Source organism: Bos mutus, chromosome 29 (genome assembly GCF_027580195.1).
Source record: "Bos mutus isolate GX-2022 chromosome 29, NWIPB_WYAK_1.1, whole genome shotgun sequence".
NCBI lineage: Eukaryota > Metazoa > Chordata > Mammalia > Artiodactyla > Bovidae > Bos > Bos mutus.
The window spans coordinates 19,318,653-19,342,170 of NC_091645.1; the positions used below are offsets into that span (position 1 = coordinate 19,318,653).

At 36.7% G+C, this 23,518-nt stretch overlaps 1 protein-coding gene across 2 annotated transcripts in view; it reads right to left on the reverse strand.

Annotated features, from left to right (window-relative positions):
* Positions 1-10,343: 10,343 nt before the first annotated feature.
* Positions 10,344-23,518, reverse strand: part of LUZP2 (leucine zipper protein 2) — a 525,872-nt gene continuing 512,697 nt past the window's right edge. For both annotated transcript variants that reach the window (XM_070364996.1, XM_070364995.1), the window contains exons 11-12: positions 14,987-15,073; positions 10,344-14,040 (exon numbers count right to left, since the gene is read on the reverse strand). In XM_070364996.1, coding sequence (XP_070221097.1) covers positions 13,957-14,040; positions 14,987-15,073 — 171 coding nt within the window. In that variant the 3' untranslated portion in view covers positions 10,344-13,956. The remainder of the gene's footprint in view (positions 14,041-14,986; positions 15,074-23,518) is intronic.

Consider the following 23,518-nt stretch of genomic DNA (forward strand, 5'->3'; position numbering starts at 1 on the left):
TGCCAGTGTTCGCAGCTCCATAAAACCTAAATGCCTTAACACCCTTTTCTTGTTTTAAGTAACTTACCCAAAGCTAGTAGGCCAATTTTCCTCCAGGAGACAGAGCCATGCTTTGCACTGAGATTTTTTTTTGTTTTTTTCAACTTTCAGATGAGTCTCATTTCACTTTGATGACAGGAAAGGATTAAAGACATCTGGGACAGTGCATTTTACATTTATTTACTCAACTTGTCTTCATAACACCTAATTGTGTCAGACTTTGGAGATATGACAGTGAAGGAAACAAAGAAAGCCCTGCTTTCCAGGAGATTACATTTTAGAAGCAGAGAGGAAGAAAACAAATATACAAACACATGTGTAAGATAATGTCATTTATTGAGACATTTTGTGCAGAGAAGAGGTGAGAATAGATGGTGATGGTAGCAGAGTGGTAGGAATAGGGGTACCATTTTAGACAGGAGAATCAAGGATAATCCTTCTTATGTGCTGAAATTTAAGAATAGAACCAAGTGAGCAGAATAAATATTCAGAGGAAAAACCTCACAGTCGGAGGCACCAGCAGGTACTAAGATGGGACAGGAGCATCTCAGCAGGTTCAAGGCACAGCAAAGAGGCCAGTGTAAAGGGAATTGAATGAGCTGTGAGGCAGTGGTCAGACATAAGGCCAAGAAGGGGAGACCCAGCACTTAAGGGTCTAGTAGACCATGATGAAGTTAATGGTTTTTAAAAATAGAATTCTCAGTGAACTTAGAAACTCTTGGATTGCTTTAAAAAGAGGAATGTCATGTTGTAACATTAAATTGTTTTCTATTAATAAGGTAAAAGTCACATCATATAAAATGTACTATTTTAACCATATTTAATTGTACAGTTCAGTGGCACTAAGTACGATCATTTTACTGTGCAACTCTCACCATCATCTATCTCCCCAAATTTTCACCTTCCTAAACTGAAACTCTGTCCTCATTAGATACCAACTCCTCATTCCTTCCCCCCATTCCCCAACCCCTGGCCCCTGGTATCTATAAATGTACTTTGACTCTATGAATTTGACTGTTCTAATTATAAATGGAATCACAGTATGTATCTGCACCCAGTGTATATTGGAATGCCTTTTTAAGATTAATAAATGTCCTATGAATAGACTGTACCTTCTGTTTTTCCCAGTGCTATGCACTAGGTTCTCACTAGTTATCTACTTTATGCATGCTGCTGCTGCTAAGTTACTTCAGTTGTGTCCGACTCTGTGTGACCCCATAGACATCAGCCCACCAGGCTCCCCTACCCCTGGGATTCTCCAGGCAAGAACACTGGAGTGAGTTGCCATTGCCTTCTCCAATGCAGGAAAGTGAAAAGTGAAATGAAGTCGCTCTGTCGTGTCTCTTAGCGACCCCATGGACTGCAGCCCACCAGGCTCCTCCATCCATGGGACTCTCTAGGCAAGAGTACTGGAGTGGGGTGCCATTGCCTTCTCCCATTTTATGCATAGTAGCATCTATTTTATACATTGTGTGTGTGTGTGTGTATGTTCATCTCAGTCTCCTAATTTACCCCACCCCTCTTTGCCCTCCTTGGTGTCCATATGTTTGTTCTCTACATCTGTGTCTCCATTTCTGCTTTGCAAATAGGAGAATCAGCATAGACACAATGTAGTGAATAGATTGTAAAGTATAAAAACTTTGTATTTAATGAGTGTGTTCATTATAAGAATTCCAAACTTTTCAAGGGGCATTTAGGTCCACGGAGACCTTATCTCATTTACTCTTTCAAAAGAAATTTGAGGGCACATCAGGAAGTAGTCTGTTCACATACTTTCCTTTAATAAAGGGAAAATGGGAAAAAGGGAGGGTATAAAGAAGTCCACTAGGCTTTGAAGCTTTGAAGTGGGGATGAGGGAGGATTGGAAAGGAAATTTGATGCTTCTATTTCCCAAAAGAGAATAAAAATCTAATTTCAAAAAAGTAATGAATGTGTGTAAAATCTTTTCTACCATAAAATCTGAAATGAGGCTTGGTTTTGATTAATGTTTTATTGGTGTTTTAAAGGCCCAAGAAAGACTACAGCTGGGCCTATGTAAGTTTAAAACTGGCAAAGCCAAAGAACCATCTGGAGCACATGTATTTTTCTTTTTCTATAAAAATACCATTGAAGCATGTAAATATTTTTATCCATATAATTACTCACCTGATTTTTGACAACCAGTGTCCAACATCTACTGGATTATAGCCTCCCATACATCTTACTGAAATCATTATGGTTGCAAATTAGGTAAATAAACTTCTTATCCCCCCAAAAAAATTATTCATTACCTATTAAGATAAAAACAATCTGGAAAATAACTTATGCAAGAAGAATAAAGGATATAATTACATTCTTATAAAATTCTTAGGAAACAAACAGAATCCTTTAATTAGTATTTTTTGATTCTCAACAAGACAGAAATTAGATGTTTATAGGAGAAAATTTGTTTGAGGTTATTGTGTAAATAAATGGAGAGACACTTTGTGCCACTACCCAGGGATTTTTAAAAGGATGATAATATTTTGACTCATCCATATTAATATGAGTTCAAGATAGTATTACTTTGAAAAATCCAGTCTTTTTTTTCCAATAACCAAAATAAGAGTTTCTTTTAAACAAGACAAATCATTCCTCCTGCTAAGTCTCTCTCTCTCGCTCTCTCTCTCACACACACACACAGAGATATACTGTATATGTGTCCAATTTCAAATGCATAATAATCTTCCTGTTGGGCATTTGTGAATATATGCATGTGTGTATGGAAACCTTTAAGATAGATATAGGCAGTGCTTATTAAGGGGTTACTGTTTGTCCTATTTGTATGATCACATTTAATAGTTAAAGGAAATAGCTGTGTTATCATGAGGTATGCCAACTTATTATTTCCAATTTACTGGCGAATGTGCTGAAACACACAGAGGTTAGCTAATTGTCTGAGGTAACACAGTTAAGAAGGTGAACAAAGAATTTAATGTGAAAAGCCTGACTGCAAGTCTTTGGTCATAATCATATTGTCACACTTCTAGTGTAGTTATGAGTACACTCTTTAAGGGTTATAGATATGCACCTGGTGAAGTAATTTTTGGGAATCTGACCTGGAAGTGTAGTATATTTTGAGTCACAAAATTGAGACCCAAGCTCAGAAAGGCTTCTGAGGATTTCCTAAAAAAGATTCTACCACCACCACCATGCCTGCCCTAACCCTTGGCCTAAGCAAAGCATACAGGGCAACCTTCAGAGAGCAGTGGGTTTTCCTTGTTTATTAATCTTGAAGAGAAGAACAGGCAACATTTATGTCTATGGTATGTTAAAAGAACAACAGTTACCTGTCAGGTCACCTGGTGAAGTAGGAGTTTCTAGAAACTGCACAGTATGAATTAATCAGAAAAATCTATCTTTAGATTATCTGAGGAAAAAAATGTGCAAAGCACCCCAGATCTTAAGTATAAGGCAGTTAATCGTGGCAGTTGTACCATGGAGTAATTAGTATTTCATTCTGCAAATTGCACACACAATTAATTAAATTTTACTCAAATTTCAAATTAAACACATAGATAACAAAGGAACAATTCATTACTTTATTTAAAAAAAGTGAGAACAAGACAAACCTAAGAAAATATTTCCTCATATACAGACACTGATTTTTTAAAAGTGTAGTGATTTCAAAGTAGTCTATACCTGGAAGCTTCTGTACCAAATTCCTGTCATAAGAGCATTCTCTGATTAACATTTGAGGTAGCTGAAATACCTCCCTCTCTTCGATCTTACGTTCTCGTCTTATTTCTCTAACAGTGTAGTGCACCTCGCTTTAGGACAGTCAGAGCAGGCAGTATAACTAAGAGTGTAATTACTCACCTCGTTTTCCCCAAATCAAAAATACTTTGGTCACTATAAGGATAGTTGGAAGATTTTTTAGAGGCTCCATACATAGGAAACCATGCAGAAAGAATTCTCTTTCGAACATCCAGTGAATAACTCCAATTCCCTACTCTAGGTCTAACTGTAGACAAATGAGAAGACATAAAAAGGTACATGAAGCAAGCATCTGTATTTGAGGGATGGGGATAATTTTCCATATCAAATGACTGATATGCTAATTTGGTGTGTCCATTTGCACAACCTGGATCAGCACAGTGTATTCACTGCAACTGCACTGGCTGGTCATTAAACTATATACACTTTCATCAAGGTATGTATTTACATGTATAGAAATGTAAACATATGAGAGTATTCATAAATTGAATTTATGCATCCATGAATTAGAGTGTTCACAAGTACCAGAAATCATGAACGTATAGAGAAATTACTATATTAATGCCTACAATAAGCATGTGCAGACAGGAGTGTGCACAAATGCATACAGTGCACATACGTGTGTATGAAAAAATACATGAACCACTATTAGGGTTCATTTAATGATGATCGAAATATCTAAAAGTTATTAGTGAACTCCAGTATCCTAAACTTGAAATGCATAACCCTCAAATAAGATCATGAAAGGAGAAACAGAAAGTGAGCTTAACATAGCAGAGGAGAAAAATCTGCCCTAAATCTTGATTCCAAAAACTAGTCTCTGTCTCCATTATGAGATGAATAAGGATGTGTCTTCAAGGGTTCATATTTTTCCACCATTTTAATCTCTTTAATTATGACCAGGAGTATAAAATGTGAGAAGCTGTTTTCTTTTGCAATGATCATAGTGTTCATTTCACCAATTTGATACTATCTAATTTACTTTTTTGAACATACCTACCTGATTTCTGTCCTCCTGATTCAGAGAAAGCTTGTTCTCTATCTCAAACCCTTCCAAAGTTGCAAACATTACTTGGGCTAATATGCAATTAAATACTGATAGCTACATATTCATCCTGTAACAAATGACTGGAAATGCGTCTAGTAAATACATTCAGTTTTATTTATGCCTCATCTATGCATCTACTTCAGAGGGATTTGTCACAGAGTAAATGAATGGATTTAAAATGTGCTCTTAATTACCTGTTCCTTTTATCCATAATGTCCCTATCTCTTATCCACATTGCACTGCTCCTCTTTTACTATGTTAGAATCACCTGGTGAAGGCATTCTCAGGGGGTTTCATAAGCAAAATGTCAGCAGCCTGTTTTACTCCTATTGGAAATGTGACCATTTCAAGATGTACATTCTCTGCCAAGTGTACACTAAGTTTTACAGACTGTATTATTCCAATGAAAGGTGAGGAGGTTTGGGGATTTCCAGCCCAAATGATCTTTAAGTTTTGGGACCAAGATTAAAGATACCGGAAGCGGTCAAACTGAAATTTGCAGGAGAAAAACAACCATGTCACCTTGAATATGTTGTCACTTTAACAGGGGCCTAGCAAAGACTCATCCTCCGCTCCATTCTGTTGCATCCATTAACCTTGAGCCAGAACCTCTGCTTAGTATCTATCTCTTGATTTACTGGGTACTTCATCATGAAAAAAGTGGCAAAGATGGGGCAGAGTTAGAAAGAGGACGTGACCCACTACAGGATGCTGTCTCTTTTTCTCACCCTTGGTAGACACACTGCCCAAGGAAGTATGCCCATTTGGCAGTTAATCAGGTGCAGCAGTCACCAGATTCTTCCAGGAGCCTCACGTAAAGTGCCTGATTTTGAGGGGGAAATATATTATATTATATGACCTTCCCAAGATGCCGTTATGTCTACATGCTATTAAGTGAAACAGTGTTCTCAAAGGAAATAAGGAATTTAGGAGTGAGGAGGGAAGGAGGGAAGGGGGTACACATACACGCAGCACATTTACTTTATTTCTGATGCAAATGCTGTAACAGTACAAGATAACCCTGGTCAACCATCATGATTTTCAATGTATGGCATTTCTGACAGAGAGAGAATATAAGTGAAATAAAATTTCTATTTTTCTGCAAGAAAGCTACATTTCATTGTCATCTATACCTAATAGACTCATGTATATTAGCTTTCAGGGAACAGAAAACAATGCTAATTTTTCCATATGATGCTTTCTTTTTTTGAACAGCACTAATTCACAGCTGCTTCAAATACAAACATTCACTCTCAAATATTGCTAGCTAATATCTGAGAATCCTACGAAATTTAATTTTGAAGTTTCAGACATTCATGAAAAATATTATATATTCATTAAAATTAGTTCAATATCATTTTCTTAAACTGCACACAGCTATGATACACTCATACCCACATCCCACCCCATCTTGTGCTGTAAGGAGAACCTTGGGTAGCAGTCATACAGTTGTCTGTGTCCTTCCTTCATTAACATTGTCTCTTTCTCTAAAGTGTAAGCTCCATGAAAGCATTTGCAAGAGAGACAGTGTAGTGAAATAGTTGAGCACAGGGATTTCAGAAACTCAAGTCAGATCCACAGGCACTTCCTACCTCTTACTAGCTAGCTGTGTTGCTGCTGCTGCTGCTAAGTCGCTTCAGTCGTGTCCGGACTCTGTGCAACCCCATAGACGGCAGCCCACCACGCCCCACAGTCCCTGGGATTCTTCAGGCAAGAACACTGGAGTGGGTTGCCATTTCCTCCTCCAATGCATGAAAATGAAAAGTGAAAGTGAAGTCGCTCAGTCGTGTCCGACTCTTGGCGACCCCATGGACTGCAGCCTACCAGGCTCCTCTGTCTGTGGGATTTTCCAGGCAAGAGTACTGGAGTGGGGTGCCATTGCCTTCTCCTACCAGCTGTGTAGTCTTGGGCAATTCAGTTAACATTTTTCTATATCAGTTTCCTCATCTGTGAAATAATGACTACTGTAATATCTGTTTTACATAATCCTGAGAATCAGTTCAGTCACTCAGTCATGTGCGACTCTTTGTAACCCCGTGGACTAGTACGCCAGGCTTCCCATCACCAGTTCCCCGAGCTTGCTCAAACTCATGTCCAACAAGTCGGTGATGTCATCCAACCATCTCATCCTCTGTCGTCCCCTTCTCCTCCTGCCTTCAATATTTCCCAGCACCAGGTCTTTTCCCATGAGTCAGTTCTTCTCATGAGGTGACCAGAATATTGGAGTTTCAGCATCAGTCCTTCCAGTGAATTTTCAGGACTGCTTTCCTTTAGAACGGACTGGTTGGATCTCCTTGCAGTCCAAGGGACTCTCAAGAGTCTTCTCCAACACTACAGTTCAAAAGCATCAATTCTTCAGCACCCAGCTTTCTTTATGGTCCAACTCTCACAACCATGCATGACTACCAGAAAAACCATAGCTTTGAGTCAGACAGACCTTTGTCAGCAAAGTAACGTCTCTGCTTTTTAATATGCTGTCTAGGTTGGTCAGAGCTTTTCTTCCAAGGAGCAAGTGTCTTTTAATTTCATGGCTGCAGTCACCATCTGCAGTGATTCTGGAGCCCAAGAAAATAAAGTTTCTCACTGTTTCCATTGTTTCCCCATCTATTTGCCATGAAGTGATGGGACTGGATGCCATGAACTCAGTTTTTTGAATGCTGACTTTCAAGCCAGTTTTTTTTTTTTTTTTCCACTTTCATCAAGAGGCTCTTCAGTTCCTCTTCACTTTCTGCCATAAGTGTGATGTTATCTGCATATCTGATATTATTGATATTTCTCCCAGCAACCTTGATTCCAGCTTGTGTTTCATCCAGCCCAGCATTTTCCATGATGTACTCTGCATATAAGTTAAGTCAACAGGTTGAAAATATACAGCCTTGACATACTCCTTTCCCAATTTGGAACCAGTCTGTTGTTCCATGTCCTGTTCTAACTGTTGCTTCCAGACCTGCATACGTATTTCTCAGGAGGCAGGTCAGGTGGTCTGGTATTCCCATCTCTTGAAGAATTTTCTACCGTTTGTTTTGATCCATACAAAGGCTTTGGCATAGTCAATGAAGTAGATGTTTTCTGAAATTCTCTTGCATTTTTGATGATCCAACAGACATTGACAATTTGATCTCTGGTTCCTCTGCCTTCTCTAAATCCAGCTTGAATATCTGGAAATTCTTGGTTCATGTACTGTTGAATCCTCACTTGGAGAATTTTGAGTATTACTTTGCTAGCATGTGAGATGAGTGCAATTGTGTGGTAGTTTGAACAATCATTGGCATTGCCTTTCTTTGGGATTGGAATGAAAACTGACCTTTTCCAGTCCTGTTGGCCACTGCTGAGTCTTTGAAATTTGCTGGCGTATTGAGTGCAGAATCTTGAGAATACTAATGATAAAAAATGAAAACCATGGCTAGTATATATTATGTGCAATATTAATATTCATAATTTCTACTTTTGTTTACTATTGGGCCCTCAAAATAAGTGGATGGTAGGCACATTTTAGAATCTCAAAGAATATGTAGTGAATGAATGACTGACTGACTAGCTGAATGAATGGAGAGGGAATCATTGAGATCATGTTATTCAGTGATTTTCACAACACCTTAGACTTTGACTCCTTTTCTCCACTAAAAGTATATGCAGAATGTTAGCCCAGTAAATAAATTGTATGAAAAAATATCTATTCTTCTTTAGAAATACTGTTGTTTAGTTGCCAGGTCATGTCTAACTATTCGTGAACCCCCATGCACCACAGCATACCTGGTTTCTCTGTCCCTCACCATCTTCCAGAGTTTGCCCAAGCTCATGTCTAATGAATTAATGATGCCGTCCAACCATCTCATCCTCTGTTGCCATCTTCTCCTTCTGCCTTCAATCTTTCCCGGCATCAGGGTCTTTTCCAATGTATCAGCTGTTTGCATCATGTGGCCAAAGTATTGGAACTTCAGCATCAGACCTTCCAAAGAGTATGCAAGATTTCCTTCTTTAAAATTGACTGGTTTGATCTTCTTGCTTTTCCAGTCTTTTCCAGTATCACACTTCAAATACATTAATATTTTGGTGCTCTACCTTCTTTATTGTCCAGGTCTCACATCTGTACGTGACTACTGGAAAGATCATAGCCTTGAGTACATGGACCTTTGTCAGCAAAGTGGTGTCTGCTTCTTAACACACTGTCTAGGTTTTTAAAAGCTTTCCTGCCAAGAAGCCATTGTCTTCTAATTTCATGGCTTCAGTCACAGTCCCAGTGATTTTAGAACCCAAGAAGAGGAAATCTGTCACGGCTCCCACCTTTTCCCCTTCTATTTGCCGTGAAGTGATGGGACTGAATGCCAATATCTGGATTTTTTTTTTTTTAATATTGAGTTTTAAGCCAACATTTTCACTCTACTCCTTCACCCTGATCAAGAGGCTCTTTAGTTCCTCTTGGCTTTCTGCCATTAGAGTGGTATCATCTGTATATCTGAGATTATTGATATTTTTCCCAGCAATCTTGATTCCAGCTTGTAACTCATCCAGCCCAGCATTTTGTATGATGTACTCTGTGTATAAGTTAAATAAACAGGGTGACAATAAGCAGCCTTGTCATACCTTCTTTTTCAATCCTGAACCAGTCAGTTTTTCTATACAGGGTTCTAATTGTTGCTTTTTGACCTGCATACAGGTTTCTTAGGAGACAGGTAAGATTGTCTAGTATTCCCATCTATTTAAGAGTTTTCCACAGTTTGTTACGATCCATACAGTGGCAGGCTTCAGTGTAGTCAATGAAACAGAGGTAGATGTTTTTCTGGAATTCCGTTGCTTTCTCTGTGATTCAGCACATGTTGGCAATTTGATCTCTGGTTCCTCTGCTTTTCTAAACCCAGTTTGAATATCTGGAAGTTCTCGGTTCACCTAATGCTAAAGCCTAGTGTGGAGGATTTTGACCATAACCTTACTAGCATGGGAAATGAATGCAGTTGGCTTGTGGTTGAACATTCTTTAGTACTTTAGTACTATTTAAGCCCTAGGCCTAAGAGCTTAGTAACTTATACTGAAAGAAATCAAGTGACTTGTGCTAGTTCAGGTAAATGTCCCAGCTGGGTTCCAATTAAAGAAACATACATGGCATATGAGTGATGTGTATTACATTAAGCTGTATTCCAAAATTCATCCAGGAGCGCCATATCTACAAGCTTTCCCATAGATATGGTTCAGCAGTAAAGAATTTACCTGCAATGCAGAAGACACAGGGAGACAGGTTTGACCCCTGTGTCAGGAAGATCCCCTGGAGAAAGAAATGGCAATCTGCCCCAGTATTCTTGCTGGGAGAATTCCGTGTACACAGGAGCCTGGTGACTACAGCCCACAGGGTCACAAAGAGTTGGATGTGACTGAGCACGGAAGCATGCACCTATCTACTTTGCTTAAAGTCACATCTATAGGCCCAAAGAAAAACCTTTCAGATAAAAACGCAAAAGAAAAGTAGCCCAAAATCAAAATAAACAAAAATATATTTATTGTCTTTTCCTAAAAGATGGTGTCATGATTTCCTGTTATATACTAGAGCATGCTATCTTATTTCCTTCTTCCCTGGATGCTTCAGGCTCTGAATTCATTCATTCAACAGATATTTGAGCAGCTTTTATGGAACAAATAGTTCTAAGCACTTGAAACTCATTTGCAAACAGACAAAAATCTCTGCCAACATGGAACTCTATTATAAAAAAACAAAAAACAACACTAAATACGGGTTTTCTTGGACAGAGGCAAAGAGAGATCAAAGAAATTTCCAGGATGAGATTTCAAAAAATTTCTTAGATCATGAAACACAGAAGCAAGTACTATTTTAAAAAGTTAATGCATGTTTTTCAATTAGTTTATGTAGATATATACATAATAGTCTTGGAAACAAACATTTATTGAGCAAAAAATAGGCCATTTTCCGGTACCTTTTATTCACCACTTGACCATCAATATTATGTAATGTAACCCAGATGAATGAATAGTTTGGGGAAATTTAAGAATGTATACATGACTAAGAAAATGTCCCCTAAGTAGCCGTTTTCATTAGTCTCTCAGTCTGACCAGTTAACCTTGCTCACTGGTGTCACTAGTAAGTTCAACCTCTACTTCAGGTAGTGCTGATTATATATTTGTAGTATCTGAGCTACAAAAACAAAAGATTCCATTTTAGCGAAGTTCACAAATACTGTTTTAATCCAGCTATCCACACTGTCCATCTAAAACAGTGAATGTCCCAGTCTTAGCTTTTTAAACCAGTATACTTTATGAAACAGATGCTGCTCAAATAGCACTTCAATGCTAAATATAGGATTAAAGAATGAAAAAAATTAGTCATGGACATTCAGTACTCAAAGATTTGAGATCACACAGAAAACCACATCCAGGTGAGTTAATTTTTCGCTTTTCATCTTGAGAATGTTGGCACAGGATAGATATAGGCAGCTTTCATTTAGGTCTTACACATTTTAGGCACTAGTTTACACAGTTAATGCATATAAAAGGAAACACAAAATCCAAAACCAATTTCCAACTTAGAATGAGAATACAGCATTGCTTAGTTTTTGAAAATAACTAGAGATAATAGTTGTGGTAGTACCTATATTAAGTTATTCCATTGGAAAATGTGTTTGTTTCTCAATAGGAACCAATTTACATTCTGCAAAGCATATGTAATTTTTCACTGCTTACCATTACAGTACATAGTAGAACTGTACTATCTACAGTCTAAATTCATTTACTTTTTTTTTTCCATATGCAGATAACTAGGCTACAAATGTTAGCCCCTCAAAAATAACATCTATTTATATAGAAGTTACTTTAAAAAATAAGAAATGTTAACTCTCTTATGTACAAAAGCCACACGTTTGCTAATTTAAACCAATTAATGGATTGAGATAAATAAAATTCATTCATAAAGTAATAGTACACACTAAAAAGAATTCTGTGATTAACTGTTAAAAGGATTTTCTAGAATATTTCTTAAAAATGTTTATGAAATTTTTCTATCACAAAAGTTTTGTTTTTTTAACAAATAATGCAGTGAATACACCACAGTAAACTCCGTAGGATGAATAATGCTACCTCTTGTTAAAGAAGAATGTGTACATTATAATCAGTCAAAGCCCACTTGATCATGTCAGTAATTAAGAGAAACAAATTGATTATATTATTATGGACTAGAATAGGAAGTCAGAGCATAGAAAAAATAATTTACAGATGAAGCTGTTGATTAATATTAAGCCAGATTCTCTTTCATTATGTTACCCTCTAAAATTTTCAGAAAAATACCAGAGTGACTCTTTATTATTTCAAAGACTCCTCAAGACATACACAGTGAAATGGTGATTAACTTTCCATAGGATCCATATGAACTAGGACTGAAGTTGGAGCCATGGGGGGAGAAGTAGGAAAGTATACCTAAATTAAACTAAATTATCTACTTCCCTTTCATAAACCTTTAGAGATGGTTAAGAGTTTATTGGTACAGTATGAAAATTACAAAAATAAGACTTGGGAAACTAGCAATATTCCATCTCATCGAATCAAATGATTTTTAGAGCTGAGGAGTCGGCAAGAACTTCAGGCTTGATCACTTCTGTCCTGATCATTTCACCCCAAGACTCTACAAATCATCTGTAAAACTAGTTATCTTTCTTAGGTACCTTAGACATATCTTAATGTCACATTATTACTTAGACATATCTTAATATGTCACAGTATTACTTTTACTGTTAATGATAGTTTGGCATTTCTCCAGATCACTACATTTCTTTCAATATGTCATTGTGATCAAAGTTGGGCCATTACATCCCACAATTTAAGTTCATCTATTGATTACAGATTTTATTTTATATATATGTAGCTTGCCAGCATATTGTGCTCCAAATTAATTGTGGCTTGGCAGATCTATTCTAAAAAAACAATGGTTTTACGTGCTTTCTACAGAATGAGTCTAACCAACAGAAGTGAATATATTTGGTGCAGACAACCTAACCACATCATTTAACCCATTAATTTTAGTCTGTAAGTTTGATCAGTATCAATTCCTCTTGCTTGAGAGGAAGCAGACTATTCAAGAGTGAGTTTATTTGATTAGTGGTACTCTATGATTTTGAACAAATTCCGGGAGATAGTGAAGGACAGGGAAGCCTAGTGTGCTGCAGTCTGTAGGTTTGCAGGGTCAAACACAACTTAGCAACTGAATAACAATTCCTATGTAGAGTCCCAACGTCAGAGATTCCCACAGCCATTGATTTAATGATAATTTTTTTTTCCAAAATATACAAATTGGGGTTCATTAGTTCTATAAGGTTATTTACTTTCAAGTCTCCATTTTAAGATGTATACTATCTGCTTGCATGTTTGTATCCCGGACCCCTCTTCCCATCCCACATTCTGTTACCCAATTTCATATCTAAATTCACACTGAGCTTGATTTGTAACTTGGAGTAATCCAGCAGACAACCATAAGGGTGTGTCCATAGAATGCCAAAAATCTAATCAATTGTGTCAGTAACTTAGACATTCATTCTTGATATTTTGTCTGCATCATACTAAATGTATTTAATGAGTTTTCTTAACTGACTAAACCCCTGGCATTATTAGACATGGCTCTAAATAATAATGAGAATAGCAACTAATGCCATCAAACAAATGATACATTCAGAACAGTACAGATTCCAACCTTAAGAAAAGTGATTCCAGTTAACCAGCATGGACTAAAATATGGTTTCAAATTGTATTCTAAGGATGTTAAGGATCTGCAACATTTAGTTATTCTCCAGTTGATTAAAAAAAAAAAACAACTAGATCAGGGAAATACTGGCTACCCAATTAACCAGAAATATTAAATGTTATTTTGCATTTGAGTTGTAAAAAAGACCAATTTATACTGGGCAACTTACTAATGACAATGACGACTTGTGACTGCGGATATCCATTTTAATTAGGTTATTGCTTAAGGATCATAATTGGCCTGGAATCTTTTGGAAAACTTGTAGACTACTTTATAAAGTTACATAAAATTGTGAAAAAGTTGCATGCTTTAAAAACTTAGTATTTCCATCAAGCTTGTGGTCTAAAAAGAGTATGAATACAAGAGCAAATGGATGTTTTTTAACACAGTTTCTTGGTATTTACAGTAATTTTTTTTCTCTATTTGCTGTCCCTTCTGGTTTTTTTTCCTCATCACATTCAGTACAAGGAGGCACTGCTTCATCCTGTCAAACAATATGGAAAAGATAATCAGACTAAAAAATGTTTAATGTAAAAATGAAACAATAACTCAACTGTCTCAACAAACATCTTATAGAAAACCAATGCCAGGCAGAAAATAAGTGTTAACACTTATTTATGTTAACACTATTACTTTGTGAAAGCACATAAAATATGTTTTACAAATAGAAAAAATTTCAAAAACTTTTTTGAGAAAACTTTGGCCAAACCATTCAAACTTTGATTAATCTAACCCCCAAACTGAAAAATGTTGTGTTAAGTAAAATGAAAAGACCCTGATGCTGGGAAAGATTGAGGGCAGGAGGAGAGGGGGACGACAGAGAATGAGATGGTTGGATGGCATCACCGACTCAATGGACATGAATTTGGGTAATCTCTGAGAGTTGGTGATGGACAGGGAGGCCTGGCATGCTGTGGTTCATGGGGTTGCAAAGAGTCGGACACAATCGAGCAACTGAACTGAAGTGAAATGACTCTTAATAATTGCTATGATGCAATATATTTGGTCAAATATAGAACTTCTAGATAGAGTTCAGAATTAAGCTCCTGAGTTATGTTTGTTTTGTGGGGGATACATATGTCTTTCTACCTTCTGTTTCTCAAGTCTTCATTTATCTTCTTTGTCCTCTAAGGAATGTAAGTGTACTTTTTGTTTTCTGTTTCCTTTTGTTTTGTTCCTTGGTTGCTGGGGAAGGGTAGGACACTTCCCTTGCCCTTGTTCTTCTAGGACTTCAGCTAATCAAATCAAAGCTTAGTGGCAGGCACAGTGGCCATGGAAAGGTCCAGAGGCAATAGGTGAAAAATATATCTTGTATTAGGTAATACAGCATCCTGGCTTCAGCTAGAGCAAGAGAGAAAATCATAGAACCCACGAGCTTCAAAAAAAGTGTTTTCTGACAATCAAAACAAACAACCAAACAAACAAAATACCTGTGGGACAGGTGATGATTCTGCAGTGTCATTGTTTGGAAGATTTTCATCATGCTTCATAGAACAGGCCGTGTTCTCCTGAAAAAGCTGCGATTGAAAGAAGGTCAGTGAAGTTAAATGAAGAAAAGGAACAGAAAATCTCGCTTGAAATCTTCCCATTGGTAAATTTCCTTCACTTTGAGACAAGCTGAAAGGTTAAGCGAGGCACAAAATGATCACAACATGACTGAGATCCCAGGGAGAGGGCAATTATTCACAGTCCATTTGGGGATCTCAGTCATGCTTATGACAGACAGCTACTAAAAAAGAGCTCTATTCCAATGAAAAATTCTTTCTTTGCAAAAAGTTTTTAAAAATAAAGAGTTGCACAACTACTATATTCTATTATCCCTGATGTATCTAGACTTTTAAGATTTAAATATATTCATGGTCTATATGCCTGCAGGAACATCAAGATTGCAAGCCAGAAAACAATGTAAACATTATGATCATTGTAAAAAAAATAAATAAATAAACTGAAATCACAATTAAATGGAATCAGGAGACCAAAAGGGGAGCTCTCATATGCCACAACAATAGTAGAGCCCAACAAGATGAACACAGACTCCTCTTCTTTCCTGGCAACAATTCAGCCCATGAAAAGCCAAGAACTCTGTTTCCTGTAGCCCTTCCAACTCTCTTTTCCCCTCCATAAAAAGTCCTTTTTCCTTTGCTTTGTGGGGACTTGGACCTTGCTCACCATGATTGCAGACACCCACACTGTAATTCTCTACCGATTCCAAGTAAACACATAATTGCTGCAGACATGTCTGTCGGTCTGTCTGTTTTGCTCAACATCAATCTGTCTAGCAAAAAATCTTCAACACCTTAAAAAAGATTATATTTCTGCAAATAAGATCATATATTTCACTAACCAGGATATCCCTTCTTACTATCTTCCATAGTCTTAAAGAAAATGACTTACTGGCAGCATATTCCAGTTGGCTTTCACTTTCATATTAACCAAGGGTTAAAAGTATTGAATTTATCTTCCCTCCATCCCTCTCTTTCTTCCTTCCTCCTCAGTCAGCCTCTTTCCCCTCATCTTTTCCTCATTGCCTCTCAATTCTCCCTTTATCTCTTCCTTTCATCATTTTTTTTTTTACTTAAACACATTTTTAAAGTAAATGTCAAAACTGTTTAATGTAAGAATATGTACTTTTTAGTGATATCTCTATAATCCTTTCCCTGTAGAAAATGTATAAAACAGAGACGGGGAGTCTAATAGTTCATGGCCACTGTGTAACTCTAACCTTGAACAAGTGAGTCTCTTTGAAGTCAGAAAAGGAGGATACCTGATTTGAACTCTAACTTTCCATAAATTCTAGGAGTGGATGATAACTAAAGAAATTGTGTAGGATATTTAACCTACTCCAATTCAGATTTGAAGGCAAAGTTATTCTCACCTGCTCCCTATTATTACTCTGCATGGCTCCTGACTGAACGTGCAGCATGTGACTTTACCCTTCTGTGTCTGTGTAGCATGCTCTCCCCTCTACACCTTCGTAACAGTCCCTCCTCACTGTGAGATCCTGAAGAACAGCTAGTTTCTCCCTTCCTAGCACATTATTTTCACCACTAGACAGGCTCATCACACTTTCACTAAATGTACAGTGCATTAGAAACATTGACACTAAATGATTTTATATGTATATGTATGTCTGATGCCTCAATATATTGTAAGTTCCTTGAAGACAGAGCCTACATTTTTCAGCCATAGATCCTATTAGATAGCAAATGGTCATATGTAATCACTGAGTTAATAATAAATGAAAAAAAGGAACATTGGCTATGAAAATATTTTAGTCCTTTCAAATTTTCTTAAGTGCCTGAGTTTGTCAAATGATGAGATTTAGTTATATTTGATAAGATGGTTGTACATAGCCCCTTCTTCAAAATAAGTCTACAGTATATAGAAGAGTAGTCAAAACTTTGAGTGCCTTAGTCCAAAGAATTTTAGGCAGCTACATGAGGAATCTTCTGTACTAATTTTTCTTTTCTTTTTATGTTGTATGGGTTTGAGTTAGACCCAGAAACTAGAATTTCTCTGGAATATTACAAGTATTTTGTTTTTATTGTAATAGTACAACTGGCCTTTGTTTTTATTTACTTGCCTTCAGCCTTGGAGGGGGAAAAAAACCTAAACAAATGTACAAAATCAAGCTCAAAATGCAGAAAATAACATGCAGAGTATAAGGCTTCCCAAAATATATTTTTGAATAGTGGAGTATATAAGTTATATAAGTTTGAGGAAAACTTTACTTGAACATTAAACAATGGTATTTAAGGTAGTTCTTCTCAGAGTCTTTAATACAAAATTTCTTAAATCTTTGGTCTTGAATGATCTTCTCATGGGGTGCTTGTTAAATATAATACTCCTGGGTGAAAATTCAGTCTTATGAATAGAGGGCTTGCATTTTTAATCAGCAATCGAGCAATTCAAATGAACAGTGAAATTTGAAATCCACTTCTCTGTAATGTATAAAAGCACTATAAATCTCTTAGGAGATATGATATAACCATTTCCTAAATCCATTTGACCTCAAAATCAGTTTTTGTGTGTGAGGTATTACTTGAGGTCATTGTCTTGAGACAGATACCATAGGATTTATGGTGGAGTATGGTAAGCACAGCTGACTAGTTGAGACAAGCCTTTGATCATCTGAACAATGAAAACTTATTAAGTTTCAACTTTAAAGAAAATATTATGTGGCTGGAAGACAATTCTAATCTTTTTGATACTTTGATCTTAAAATGAACACAGCCTTTAAGTTTATTTTTGTGTGTGTGCCTCACAGGCATCGTGGAAACTTCGTGAGATGGGGTTCATAAAATTCCTAGTGTTATTCAGAAAGGCAACCGATTTAAGCACTTCTGAAGGCACAAACCTTCAAAATACTCTCAATTAGATAAAATTCATCAACCTGATGAGTATTGTACCTGTTTCTAGAAACTCAAATGGAGATTGATCAGGAAAGTCTGCACAGATTCAACTACTTCAGTGTGCAGCTCAACTATTCATTATACAGGCGACCTAGCTGGGTCTGTAAATTATGAAATGGGATGAGCCATGAACATATCTTTATTAAAGTAATTACGCACTCTTTCTCACATACACTTCTTCACCAACACCTCCAGAATCACCAGTTTGTTTCTGTGCTTTGGGTACAGATTACTATCTGACAGAATGTTATATTATGGCCACAAAAGTACGCAAAGTAATAACAAATTTAGTTGAGACAAGCCCCTTTAATTATTTACCTCTGTGTGGAAAAAATACATAATCCTACCATGTTGGTGCAGACTCTAATACTGGAGTATCTTTAACAATGGTCAGGATTCTCATTTTAATGGCTTGGGAGTCATGCACAAATTTGAGTCCCAACTCCATCTCCTATCTTTATAAGGAAAAAAAAAAAAAAAACCTTTATGTTTTGTTTTGGGGTATACCCAATTAACAGTGTTAAAATCTCAGCCATACTTATACCTGTATCCATTCTCCCCCAAACTCCGCTTCTATCCAGGCTGTCACATAACATTGAGCAGAGTTCCCTGAGCTATACAGTAGGTCTTTGTTGGCTGTCCATTTTAAATATGGCAGTGTGTACAAGTCTGTTCTAAACTCCCTAACTATTCCTTTACCCCACCCTCACCCCCTGCAACCATAAGTTCATTCTCTAAGTCTGTGAGTCTCTTTCTGTTTTATAACTAAGCTCTTTGTATCATTTCTTTTTAGATTACACATATAAGGGATGTCATATAAGCTTTCTTCTTCTCTAACTTACTTCACTCAGTATGAAAATCTCTAGGCCCATCCATGTTGCTGCAAATAGCGTTATTTTATTATTTATAAAGGCTGAGTAATTCCAATATCTTTGATAATGAACTTTGAGGTTTCTGATATTTTGAGGTTTCTTTGATATTTTACAGAAAAATAAGATTAAACACCAACAACAGATTTTGAGATCAGAACAAATAAACCAACAAGCAAAATCCACTGCTAGTTTCAGTGATATTTCAAAGAAGGAATAACATTTTAATACTAATATGTATAAAGGATCAAATATCGAAAGAAATTATTTTTGAGAACCAGAGAGAGATTGTCTCATGGAAAATCTACTAATATTCTGTTATTTGATATTAAATGTCAGTTTTCTACATTCCAATACTGTTGAAAACTTCATGACAGGCCAGTACTTGTTAGTGAAATGATGGATGGGAAATACCAATTTGACTTCACTTTTCCTTCATTTGTGAAATGGGGATAATGATGCATACATTAAAAATTTCTGACATCAAGTGAAATGATTTAATGAAGGTAACTCAGCTAGGTGAATGGAGTAAAGAGTCCATTGGGGTTAGAATTCCTTTAGCTCTTATTTGGTGGGTACACTGGGGAAAGTTACTTTATCTTAAGGAGGTTCTGATTCCTTATCTGTAAGGTAGGCAGAATGATCCTTACCTGACAGGAGTTTTGATGAAACAATTTATGCAGTGGTTTCTAAAGGAGTATTTTGCATGTATTAGATGCTCAATTAGGCTTAGTTCCTACCCTTTCTTTCCCTTCCTAAGCTTCTTTACGTCAAAATTTCTCCATTTTGTTGACAAATACTTGTATCAGAATAGAAACACAGCCGTTCAGTCATTTTAATTTTCAGTCATGGTGTCAACATAATGACCCTGGTCACTGGATGATGTTGACATTGCCAAAGAATGTATGGCTGTCCTTGATCCTTTCCTGTTCATGATTTAACAGGGCAGGAAAAATGTCAGCTTAACCAACCACCCATCTTCCTTGAGACATCTTAACCTTGGAGAATGCCTTTATCCTTCCTGAATTTTCATTTGTTTTCCTCCTCAAGGCAGAATCAGCAGATCAATCTAACCAACTTAAGCATTCAGGTGCTTCAGAAGGTTTTCATTAAGGAATGTTCACATCTTTGGCTTCAGTGCAAATATCCCATTTAGAAAATATGGAAATAAAATTGTATGTTTAGAACGACCTTTGTTAAAGGGCACCATGAGTAAAATTACTCCGTAATACTGTTGCATCGGCATCCATTGTGTGTTGTTAAGCGGCCTTCAAGGGCCTGAAGCTGACACTAGCCCCCAGCGCCATCCTCCATTGCGTTTCCTAGGTAACAGCCAGCAGAGACACAAGGAAGTGTAAGGTCCTAATGGAACTTCTCCAGTGCTGCTGGTAATACAGGTCCTCCTGTTTCTCGGCTCCTTTGCTTGTGAGACCCTTAGGTAAGAACCCTGGGAAGCTTACTGAAACTCTGCTACTGCTCCTTTCAGTTTGAATTGACCAATCCAGCCTACCCTGGAACCTCAAGCCCTCCACACCAACCCTAACAGAGGCATATGCCCCAGGTCCTGCTGCTTCCTTTTGGCCTGGACACTCCCGTGTAGCTCAAGGAGGAATGCCTTGTGTTCCTCCAGGACCTGTGATTGGCAAACCTCTGTATTTCAGTTTCCCTGAGCTGGAGGTCTTTCTCACACCTTGGGGCACCATCTGATACCTAGGGCTTTACTTAACAAATGTTAACAAAAACCAAAACAGGCACTATGATAGAGTAAAAAAATTACTGGAAAGCCTATAAAAGAAAAGCCTCTTTTGCATTTTGTTTAAGTTACACTCCATTCTGCCTCTGAAATAAACAGTAATACTTTAAGAATTAAAGCAGATGAGATGATTTATCAGAGATTCATTTAAAGTCTTCTCTGGGTTTTAATCTCTGATTCTGTTGATTAAAGTAACTTTGTTAATGGTATTGAGCACTTGGTTCTACTTCACAAGAGGCATTAGTTTTGTCTCTGATGACTTTTCTGTATACACTAAAAGAACTCAAAATACTTAATACAAATGCATTCTGGGCAACCTGAAATTCTACCTAGAAAAAATACATCTGACAGTTAAAAGGTCCAAATCATTCTTCATATTTAATTAATATCTGGGACAAGCTGGGAGCTAAAAACAAACATGATTTTCAGACTATATAAAAGAAAAAATGAAATTAAGTGTCAAGTTTTTAAGAAACATGGGCTAAATTTTTCTCTCATGCGACTTTTGAGTATGAAATGCTTTTTTAAAATTTATTATAGAATGATACTTTAGTACTGTTTTAATATTTAAAAAGGCAGAAACTGGAAGAAGTTCAAAGATTAAAAATGGAATGTTAAATCAAGTTGATGGTAGGTAGTGGAGGAACAGTGGCCTGGGAGGGAGGCAGGATCTGACACTGATGTTCTCTGTTACCAGGCTCACCAGGCTCCTCCAGGCAAGTTGCGTTCCCTCTCTGAACCATAATTCATTCATTACATGAAATAGTTCAAATTTGGAAACAGGAAGCCCTAACTTCATCATTTTAGATATTTTGGAAAACTATTTAAAAGCATCTGTTATGATTTGCATTTTGTTTGGTTCTGAAGGAAATATCAATACTTTTATATCTGTCCTCAAATTGCCTATTATCTAATGCAAAATGAGAACCTTATACATATAATCACCTTGCAAGAGGGATAATGATATGGGATAAACACTCCAAGCACTATGGAGACCCAGAGGAGAAAACCATTTTGTCTCAGGGAAGGTAAGAGAGGTCAAAGAGTTATCAACAAGATTAAGCTTTGTATTTACACGTCACTGTTTGATCTATTTCCTTATAATAATTGTTAACATGCTTATTAGGCTATTTATATTTACCAATTTATATTTACCAAGTTATATTTACCAATTTACCAAATTATAAGTTACCCATTATTCTTATGGTTTCTATATGGCATCTGGTAAGAAAGCATACTTAAGTTTACATTTTCATGATTTAAATTAATATGTTATAGGAGGGTAAACATGGAAATCTATTATATAATGTAAAAAGCAGAAATTTATTCTAAAGACCTTAGGTAACTGTCCTTCTCATATGATCTGGAGGCATGCCTGTTCCTTCTTAAAAAAAACCACAGGAGTACAATGAAGAATGCCTATTACGAAGCCAACCTCTTCAGATGGTCTGATGGAACGTAGCCCAGAATGACAGTGGTGCATGGTCACTCAGTCCAACTACAGCAGGGCATGACTCTCCTAGAAAATTTTTGTTAATGTAGTGTCTGCCAACAATTCATCAGGGCATCAACTGTCACACAATGAATATTGGATATAATTGTAAACTAGAACTTTTTAAATCTCCGCCAAAATTGTTTTAATATGAAAATGCTAGCGTAAGTTTCTACTAGCAGCTCTAGATTTATTTCCTACACACTTTATGCTCTCATTTTCCTAGACAATGCTGTGCTGTTGAATAAACTCCCTTTGGTAAGGGACTTGCAGGCAGGTGCAATGGCAAGATTCTGAGCAAGGAGTACTTACAATGCTAAATATAAGCCATTGTTGCCTTTCATTTCCTCAGCACATTAAGAAAAGTTAAGTGTGTGCTATCTAGAGGAGTCAGAAACATTATAAAACACACACTCCTTTTGTGAAAATTAACATAAACTGCTCAGTATCTTTAATTCTTGATATGCTATTAAACAATATGAGGCACATTTGCAAACTGCAGGAAAATGGGATAAAGCAGGTACATCCTTTGCTTTCTCCCTGTGACTACAAAATTATCATTGGAGCAAAACTACTTTCAAGGGAACTTAAACATTCCCCAAAACTTGTAGTCCAATATGTTGTTATGCTTTTGTGGATCCACTTCAAGTTTTCTACATCCACGAACAAAAGGGCCATTTTCCTAGGTGACCCTGCCTGGTTGGATAGGGCAGGAAGTAGAACATATCTAAGAATATGCATGGGCCCTAATTCCAAGATATACCTTGTGCATACAAGATATTAAGACCATGAATATGAAAACTGCAGAGTAAATTCAGACTGAACTAAGGACATCCATAATAAAACCAAACACTTCTAATTAGTTAGTATAGTTCTAGTATGGTTAATCTCTATGACTACAATCATCATGATAAACCTATAAGAAATAAATATTAAAGATTCTCAAGAATGTTTAACAGGAAATACTGATGGAAGAAAATCTAGGAGGGCTTATTCAAATAACACACATTCCTGGTCTGTGCCCTAGATCTACTGATTAATAATCTGTGGAGTGAAGCCTTAGCACAAGCAGTCTGATTTGAAAATAGTTGATCTGAATTTTATAGAAAAGGGATCTGAATAAAAAAAATCACTTGCCAATAAGTGACGTGTTAGGAAAACAGCACAGTGGTAATTTCCAGGTTCTTTCTAGTATGTTATTTAGTCTTGGGTATGACCAACAGAAATCAAAATGAATCACCTTTGCTATTTATTGACTAAGAAATTGCATGTGTTCCCATCAGCACTCAGTGAGGTTGCTGATCATAGAATCCTTGAATAGAAAGACATGCACTCATGATAGCTCTTTTCCTCTACTCTAAGGCTCCATTTCCTGACTACATCACAGAATGGTGGTTTTTCATTATTTAATTATATAATATACCATGTCTTCTATC